The 10,000-nt window shown below is 44.6% G+C and overlaps 1 protein-coding gene and 1 long non-coding RNA gene across 3 annotated transcripts in view; both read right to left on the bottom strand.

Annotated features, from left to right (window-relative positions):
- Positions 1-10,000, bottom strand: part of LOC139762976 (uncharacterized) — a 198,358-nt gene that overhangs the window by 120,682 nt on the left and 67,676 nt on the right. The window lies entirely within an intron of this gene.
- LOC139762963 (uncharacterized) overlaps positions 1-10,000 on the bottom strand; it is a 102,207-nt gene that overhangs the window by 36,031 nt on the left and 56,176 nt on the right. For both annotated transcript variants that reach the window (XM_071688303.1, XM_071688304.1), the window contains exons 3-4: positions 7,415-7,503; positions 193-258 (exon numbers count right to left, since the gene is read on the bottom strand). In XM_071688303.1, coding sequence (XP_071544404.1) covers positions 193-258; positions 7,415-7,503 — 155 coding nt within the window. The remainder of the gene's footprint in view (positions 1-192; positions 259-7,414; positions 7,504-10,000) is intronic.

Raw genomic sequence — 10,000 nt, 5'->3', positions numbered from 1 at the left:
ACCTCGATGGTGAGTGTTGATGAGGAAGACGCCCTCCCCTTACCATCCATATGACAAAGAGACATTCCACGCGAAAGTGAGTTCGACACCACTGTACTCACTAGGCTGAGTTCTGATGAGAAGACGCCCTCCCCTTACCATCCATATGACAAAGAGACATTCCACGCGAAAGTGAGTTCGACACCCACTTACCTCGATGGTGAGTGTTGATGATGACCGTATCTTCACGAACAGCGAATCTGGGGCCGTACGCGTCGTCTGGAATAAAGAAAATGATCTTGATGAAAGAACGGAAGACATAACGTGAAAGCAATTGTTTTTCTTTCATTCCTAGATGGCTTTTCGAACGAAAGACACAACATGAAAGCAATGGTTTTTCTTTCATTCTTCGATGGCTTTTCGAACGAAAGACATAACATTAAAGCAATTGTTTTTCTTTCATTCCTAGATGGCTTTTCGAACGAAAGACACAACATGAAAGGACCTTAGAAGCCGCGACTGAGAATATACCATAGAGACCGAATACCTGAAGCTGGACTATATTTCATGGGCCTCCGTGGTGTAGCGGTAAGCGGAACCGTGACGCACACGTTCGAATCCTGGTGGCGGCAGTCGATCCAAAGTCAGCCCAGCTGTTCATCCACGAGTGGAGATTGATGGATCCACTGTTTACCTGGCTTAGGCGTCCATTAGGGTGGCTTTAATTTGGGTGTTCAGTTGCCAGTGTCGTCTGAGCCAACATATATATATATATCGCATTAGCTGGCATTTTGTGTATTTGGCTCCGAATGTTACTAATTCAGTTGAACCAGTCCCCTCCGAATGTTACATTCAGTTGAACCAGTCCCCTCCGAATGTTACATTCAGTTGAACCAGTCTCCTCCGAATGTTACATTCAGTTGAACTAGTCCCCTCCGAATGTTACATTCAGTTGAACTAGTCCCCTCCGAATGTTACATTCAGTTGAACTAGTCCCCTCCGAATGTTATATTCAGTTGAACCAGTCTCCTCCGAATGTTACATTCAGTTGAACCAGTCTCCTCCGAATGTTACGTACAGTTGAACCAGTCTCTCTGTCTGATTCCACTGTCTCCTTCACTCTGTCTCTCTGTGTGTGTGTCTGTCTGTCAGTCTTAAGCTGTCTCTTTCTATAGGGTGGTTAGAGGAAAAGGAGGAAGAGGTGGGACAGGGGAAAGGGGATGGTTTTGAAACAGAAGAGAAGATTGAAGTGGGTACAGATGCGTGGCGTAAGTTAATCTCTCTCTCTCTCTCTCTCTCTCTCTCTCTCTCTCTCTCTCTCTCTCTCTCTCTCTCTCTCTCTCTCTCTCTCTTCCCACCTCACTCTATATGTTTCTCTCTCTCTCTCTCTCTCTCTCTCTCTCTCTCTCTCTCTCTCTCTCTCTCTCTCTCTCTCTCTCTCTCTCTCTCTCTCATGTCTCTCCCCTCCCGCCCCGGCCCCCCCGTAGCTACCCCCCCTTCCCACCCCACCCCCAACCCAATACAATAAACCCTGGAAGGCCTGTAATGGTCCCACACAGACCACCCATTCACAGAAGATATCTGGCCACAGGGTCGTCTTCATGTTTACACCACCGCCTCATAAACCTTGCAAAATGCTTGCAGCTGCCTTCACCCCAAGCCACACCCGCTATATATCTAGGCTGGCAGGGTTCGAACCCCACCTTTATCGACACTTGAATTCACAGGGCTTTTGTTTATGCTTTTGTTTCCTGAACTAGCCAAATTGAATATATATATATATATATATATATATATATATATATATATATATATATATATATATATATATATATATATATATGTATATATATATATATATATATATATATATCCCTGGGAATAGGGGAGAAAGAATACTTCCCACGTATTCCCTGCGTGTCGTAGCAGGCGGCTAAAAGGGGAGGGAGCGGGGGGCTGGAAATCCTACCCTCTCATTATTTCTTTTTTTGATTTTCCAAAAGAAGGAACAGAGAAAGGGGCCAGGTGAGGATATTTCCTCAAAGGCCCAGTCCTCTGTTCTTAACGCTACCTCGCTAATGCGGGAAATGGCGAATAGTATGAAAAGATATATATATATATATATATATATATATATATATATATATATATATATATATTTATTTTATTTTATTTTGCTTTGTCGCTGTCTCCCGCGTTTGCGAGGTAGCGCACGGAAAAAGACGAAAGAAATGGCACAACCCACCCCCATACACAATGTACACACACACACACGCCCACACACGCAAATATACATACCTATACATCTCAATGTACACATATATATACACACACAGACACATACATATATACCCATGCACACAATTCACACTGCCTGCCCCTATTCATTCCCATCGCCACCTCGCTACACATGGAATACCATCCCCCCCCCCCCCCCCTCATGTGTGCGAGGTAGCACTAGGAAAAGACAACAAAGGCCCTATTCGTTCACACTCAGTCTCCAGCTGTCACGCAATAATGCCCGAAACCACAGCTCCCTTTCTACATCCAGGCCCCACACAACTTTCCATGGTTTACCCCAGACGCTTCACATGCCCTGATTCAATCCACTGACAGCACGTCAAACCCCGGTATACCACATCGATCCAATTTACTCTATTCCTTGCACGCCTTTCACCGTCCTGCATGTTCAGGCCCCGATCACACAAAATCTTTTTCACTCCATCTTTCCACCTCCAATTTGGTCTCCCACTTCTCCTCGTTCCCTCCACCTCAGACACATATATCCTCTTGGTCAATCTCTCCTCACTCATTCTCTCCATGTGCCCAACCCATTTCAAAACACCCTCTTCTGCTCTCTCAACCACGCTCTTTTTATTTCCACACATCTCTCTTACCCTTACATTACTTACTCGATCAAACCACCTCACACCACACATTGTCCTCAGACATCTCATTTCCAGCACATCCACCCTCCTGCGCACAGCTCTATCCATAGCCCACGCCTCGCAACCATACAACATTGTTGGAACCACTATTCCTTCAAACATACCCATTTTTGCTTTCCGAGATAATGTTCTCGACTTCCACACATTCTTCAAGGCTCCCAGGATTTTCGCCCCTCCCCCACCCTATGATTCACTTCCGCTTCCATGGTTCCATCCGCTGCCAGATCCACTCCCAGATATCTAAAACACATTACTTCCTCCAGTTTTTCTCCATTCAAACTTACCTCCCAATTGACTTGACCCTCAACCCTACTGTACCTAATAACCTTGCTCTTATTCACATTTACTCTTAACTTTCTTCTTTCACACACTTTACCAAACTCAGTCACCAGCTTCTGCAGTTTCTCACATGAATCAGCCACCAGCGCTGTATCATCAGCGAACAACAACTGACTCACTTCCCAAGCTCTCTCATCCCCAACAGACTTCATACTTGCCCCTCTTTCCAAAACTCTTGCATTCACCTCCCTAACAACCCCATCCATAAACAAATTAAACAACCATGGAGACATCACACACCCCTGCCGCAAACCTACATTCACTGAGAACCAATCACTTTCCTCTCTTCCTACACGTGCACATGCCTTACATCCTCGATAAAAACTTTTCACTGCTTCTAACAACTTGCCTCCAACACCATATATTCTTAATACCTTCCACAGAGCATCTCTCTCTCTCTCTCTCTCTCTCTCTCTCTCTCTCTCTCTCTCTATATATATATATATATATATATATATATATATATATATATATATATTAGTGTAAGCTGGGAGCAGGTCTTTCTCTAATGTACATAGAATTGAACACGACAGCATATTTAGAATTATTCATCTTCTTTCTTACGTTCTCTGATTTCCTCAGTATTATTCTACCATTACGTGGGTGCTCAAACACCAGTTGTCCAAAGTTATGATATCATTTCAAACTCTCACTTTCACAGAGGCATCAACAGGAATCTACAAAAAAGAGAAAATAACTGTGTCACAAAAGTAGAATAGGAAGCGTAAAAAGCGAGCAAAAACACAGTACTAGGATATGTAAAAAGCGAGCAAAAACACAGTACTAGGATATGTAAAAAGCGAGCAAAAACACAGTACTAGGATATGTAAAAAGCGAACAAAAACACGGTACTAGGATATGTAAAAAGCGAGCAAAAACAGAGTACTAGGATATGTAAAAAGCGAGCAAAAACAGAGTACATAGCCCATAAAAGAGAAAACATTGAAAGCGAGTCCAAATTCATAATATCATGAAGGATAGTACAAGTTACAATTTAAACACAAAGTGTGGAAGCAGATATATAGAAAAACCTATAGTTAAGGAAAGACACAAGAACGATATTAAATGAGGTAGGAATATGGACTATCCCTGGGGATAGGGTGAGAAAGAATACTTCCCACGTATTCCCTGCGTGTCGTAGAAGGCGACTAAAAGGAGAGGGAGCGGGGGCTGGAAATCCTCCCCTGTCTTTTTTTTTTTTTCTTAATCATGCAAAAGAAGGAACAGAGAAGGGGGCCAGGTGAGGATATTCCCTCAAAGGCCCAGTCCTCTGTTCTTAACGTTACCTCGCTAGCACGGGAAATGGCGAATAGTTTGAAAGAAAGAAAGAATATGGAAATCCATCACTCAATACACTAAGTTGGGGCCATGCGAGATCGCTACAGTTCAGTTATGGAGTTGAGATCTTGTTGGGGTTTGTCCAATTCTCTCTGATCTCTGTAACCCAAGACCGAGTTGGTCAGCGCCGTGTTCCTCCTGTCCAGAAATGGTGGACGCTGTAGCTTGTGGCTGGTTCAATGACGGTGTCCCATCTCTGCTAAAATGGCCTTAAGTCTACTTCCTATTGGCTGGGTCACTAAAGAGCTGTTGTCATGTTTGTCTAGATGTTGATGACAGATGTTTTCTCTCTAATGTGAATGGCTTCTAATATCTGTAGTCTCCTAAGTTCACTGCAACTAGTAATGATTTTTTTTGGTGTTATTGGTGTTATTTATGATAACAATCTCCCTCGTTAGTCTCGTTCCGTGCTTTTGTTCATGATTTGTTTAATTCCATGCTCTGTGGTTCTTTATTTCTCAGGGTATCAATAAACTCTTCAGTCGATCGTAAGTAAGACGTTGCAGGAACTTACGGTGAGATCAACTAATTTAGCTCCTTGGCTTATCTGTAGGACTGTTCAGCCCCCCATCACATAAAGCAGAGTGGATATACATCCTTCCCCCCTGAGCCGCCCCCTCTCGCTCCACTTACAAGAAGTTGGAATCAAACACCATCATAAACAAAAACATGGGACGAGATTAACGAGGGAGATTATGGTGAATAACATCAACATCATGACTAGTTCCAGTGATCAGAGGAGACGACAGGTATTAGAAGCCATTCACATTCGAGAGAAAGGCACCTGTCATTTGCATCTTACGCAAGGCTTTCATCACCTCTTCTTTCTTCACCAAACCATTCTCCCTGAATCTCTTACTTCGCACACCACCACGATCAAAACACACTACATCTGCTACTCTGTCATCAAACATCTTAAACAAAGCTTTACTACCTGTTATCATTTTCCCTCTTGCCCCCCTCCACCGGTGTTCCCATTTGTTCTCTTGTCTCATGCACTTTATTTACGTCCTTCCAAAAATTCTATTCATGCCCCCTAAAATTTAATGATACTCTTTCACCCCAACTCTCATTTGCCCTCTTTTTCAACCCTTGCACCTTCCTCTTGACCTCTTGCCGCTTTCTCTTATACATCTCCCAGTCATTTACACTCCTTCCCAGTAAGTACTGCCTAGGCGCCTCTTTTCTCTTTCATTGGCAACTTTACATTTTTATTCCACCGCTGTTGTATCTCTTTTTAAACCAGTTATTCCCAGTCACCAGTCTTTTTTCAGCACACAACTCCATAAGCTTTTCACCATTTCCATTTATGACAGTGAATACCCCATGTACACCAATTGTACCCTCAACTGCCACATTACTCACCTTTGCATTTAAATCACCCAAAATTGTAACTCGGTTTCGTGCATCAAAGCTGCTGACACACTCACACAGCTGCTTCTAAAACACTTGCCTCTCATGATCTTTCTTCTCATGACCAGGTACATAGGCACCAATAATCATCTCTCTCCTTTCACTTTCGGTTTTAACCACATTAATCTAGAATCACTTACTTACATTGTATCACACACTCCCCCAACTCCTGCTTCAAGAGTAGTGCTACTCCTTCCTTGGCTTTTTTCCTTTTACAAATCCCTAACAGACCGTGCAATATGATTCAACTACCATGAATAACCCCTTCCCTCCCCCCCAAAAAAATGAAATCACTTGTTAATATCAATCCTTCAAAATCGAACAGGATTTCCACTTCGTTTGATGGTGGGTAATGAAAGAAAACGAGGACACCCATTACGGGACGTAATGAAAGAAAACGAGGACACCCATTACAGGACGTAATGAAAGAAAACGAGGATGGCCATGCAGAAGACATCAGCAGTGGCTATTCCATATCTCTCTCTCTGGTGTTAACCACCCATTAAACCAATCTTTTTATCAGCTTTTCTAAGTCTGAATGATTCCCTCCACCCTCTCCTAGTGGTTCGTGTGTGTGTGTATATATATCTGTATATTTCTCTTCACGTGTGTTTTTGTCTGTCTTGCTTATAAGAGAGACCTGGTTCTCAGCAGTGTGTACAGCAAGACGCTAATTAATAGAGACCGAACGGTCTTTAGATTGCAAACTGGCGTTTTGTGAACGTATCGTTGTGTGTGTGTGTGTGTGTGTGTGTGTGTGTGTGGTATGCTTGTGTGTGTGTGAGAGAGTGTGTGGTATGCGTAGTGTGTGTGTGTATGTGGTATGCGTAGTGTGTGTGTGGTGTATGTGTGGTGTATGCGTAGTGTGTGTGTGTGTGTGTGTGGTATGCGTAGTGTGTGTGTGGTGTATGCGTAGTGTGTGTGTGTGTGTGTGTGTGTGTGTGTGTGTGTGTGTGTGTGGTGTATGCGTGGTGTATGCGTGGTGTGTGTGTGTGTGTGTATGTGTGTGGTGTATGCATGGTGTGTGTGTGTGTGGTGTATGCGTGCTGTATGCGTGGTGTGTGTGTGTGTGTGTGGTGTATGCGTGGTGTGTGTGTGGTGTATGTGTGTATGCGTAGTGTATGCGTGGTGTGTGTATGTATGCGTGGTGTGTGTGTGTGTGTGTGTGTATGTGTGGTGTGCGTGTGTGTGGTATGTGTGTGTATGCGTGGTGTGTGTAGTGTATGCGTGGTATGTGTGTGTGTAGTGTGTGTGTATATATGCGTGGTGTGTGTGTATGGTGTATGCGTAGTGTGTGTGTGTGTGTGTGTGTGTGTGTGTGTGTGTGTATGCGTAGTGTGTGTGTGTGTGTGTGTGTGTGTGTGTGTGGTCACAGCTGAGACAGAGCCACAACTCACCGTAGGTGGAGCAGGCAGGCCCGGAGTAGCACGGTAGACACTCACACTCGCCCTCGGAGCCACACATGCCATGATCACATTCCACCAACCTGCCAGCAAGAAGAACCCAGTGGGTTAGTGCTAGTGGGTTAGTGAGAGTGGGTGAGTGCTAGTGGGGGAGTGCTAGTGGGTGAGTGCTAGTGGGTGAGTGAGAGTGGGTGAGTGCTAGTGGGTGAGTGTTAGTGGGGGAGTGCTAGTGGGTGAGAGTGGGTGACTGCTAGTGGGTGAGTGCTAGTGGGTGAGTGTTAGTGGGTGAGTGCTAGTGGGTGAGTGAGAGTGGGTGAGTGCTAGTGGGTGAGTGATAGTGGGTGAGTGTTAGTGGGTGAGTGCTAGTGGGTGAGTGTTAGTGCTAGTGGGTGAGGGTTAGTGGGTGAGTGCTAGTGGGTAAGAGTAGGTGAGTGCTAGTGGGTGAGAGTGGGTGAGTGCTAGTGGGTGAGTGCTAGTGGGTGAGTGTTAGTGGGTGAGTGCTAGTGGGTGAGTGAGAGTGGGTGAGTGCTAATGGGTGAGTGATAGTGGGTGAGTGTTAGTGGGTGAGTGCTAGTGGGTGAGTGTTAGTGCTAGTGGGTGAGGGTTAGTGGGTGAGTGCTAGTGGGTAAGAGTAGGTGAGTGCTAGTGGGTGAGAGTGGGTGAGTGCTAGTGGGTGAGTGCTAGTGAGTCAGTGCCATTGGGTCAGTGCCAGTAGGTCAGTGCGTGTGGGTTAGTGCCAGTGGGTCAGTGCTAATGGGTCAGTGCCAGTGGCTCAGTGCCAGTGGGTGAATGCTAGTGGGTCAGTGCTAGTGGGTCAGTGCCAGTGGGTGAATGCTAGTGGGTCAGTGCTAGTGGGTCAGTGCCAGTGGGTCAGTGCCAGTGGTTTCTGAAGGGGGGGTCATCCGAAGTCCCTGGTTTATGTCAGTCATGGCGGCAAATAATCTTGGGTGAGGGTTAGAAAATAATTAACATTAGATAAATGATTTATCGTAGGTATGGGAGGTATATGATTTATCGTAGGTATGGGAGGTAAATGATTCATCGTAGGTATGGGAGGTAAATGATTCATCGTAGGTATGGGAGGTAAATGATTCATCGTAGGTATGGGAGGTAAATGATTCATCGTAGGTATGGGAGGTAAATGATTCATCGTAGGTATGGGAGGTAAATGATTCATCGTAGGTATGGGAGGTAAATGATTTATCGTAGGTATGGGAGGTAAATGATTTATCGTAGGTATGGGAGGTAAATGATTCATCGTAGGTATGGGAGGTAAATGATTCATCGTAGGTATGGGAGGTAAATGATTTATCGTAGGTTTTTTTTTTTTTTTTTTTCTTTGTCGCTGTCTCCCGCGTTTGCGAGGTAGCGCAAGGAAACAGACGAAAGAAATGGCCCAACCCCCCCCATACACATGTATATACATACGTCCACACACGCAAATATACATACCTACACAGCTTTCCATGGTTTACCCCAGACGCTTCACATGCCTTGATTCAATCCACTGACAGCACGTCAACCCCGGTATACCACATCGATCCAATTCACTCTATTCCTTGCCCTCCTTTCACCCTCCTGCATGTTCAGGCCCCGATCACACAAAATCTTTTTCACTCCATCTTTCCACCTCCAATTTGGTCTCCCTCTTCTCCTCGTTCCCTCCACCTCCGACACATATATCCTCTTGGTCAATCTTTCCTCACTCATTCTCTCCATGTGCCCAAACCATTTCAAAACACCCTCTTCTGCTCTCTCAACCACGCTCTTTTTATTTCCACACATCTCTCTTACCCTTACGTTACTCACTCGATCAAACCACCTCACACCACACATTGTCCTCAAACATCTCATTTCCAGCACATCCATCCTCCTGCGCACAACTCTATCCATAGCCCACGCCTCGCAACCATACAACATTGTTGGAACCACTATTCCTTCAAACATACCCATTTTTGCTTTCCGAGATAATGTTCTCGACTTCCACACATTCTTCAAGGCCCCCAGGATTTTCGCCCCCTCCCCCAGCCTATGATCCACTTCCGCTTCCATGGTTCCATCCGCTGCCAGATCCACTCCCAGATATCTAAAACACTTCACTTCCTCCAGTTCTTCTCCATTCAAACTCACCTCCCAATTGACTTGACCCTCAACCCTACTGTACCTAATAACCTTGCTCTTATTCACATTTACTCTTAACTTTCTTCTTCCACACACTTTACCAAACTCAGTCACCAGCTTCTGCAGTTTCTCACATGAATCAGCCACCAGCGCTGTATCATCAGCGAACAACAACTGACTCACTTCCCAAGCTCTCTCATCCCCAACAGACTTCATACTTGCCCCTCTTTCCAAAACTCGTAGGTATGGGAGATAAATGATTTATCGTAGGTATGGGAGGTAAATGATTTATCGTAGGTATGGGAGGTAAGTGATTTATCGTAGGTATGGGAGATAAACGATTTATCGTAGGTATGGGTGATATAATTATAACTAATTATCATCATTAATTATCATTATTACCTTAGATTTACATTTTTTCGGGGAGCTTAAACATGACTAGATCATTTTAGGGGTTCA

The sequence above is a fragment of the Panulirus ornatus genome, chromosome 45 (assembly GCF_036320965.1).
Source record: "Panulirus ornatus isolate Po-2019 chromosome 45, ASM3632096v1, whole genome shotgun sequence".
NCBI classification, from domain to species: Eukaryota; Metazoa; Arthropoda; class Malacostraca; order Decapoda; family Palinuridae; genus Panulirus; species Panulirus ornatus.
This window is presented reverse-complemented; position numbering and strand designations above follow the sequence as displayed.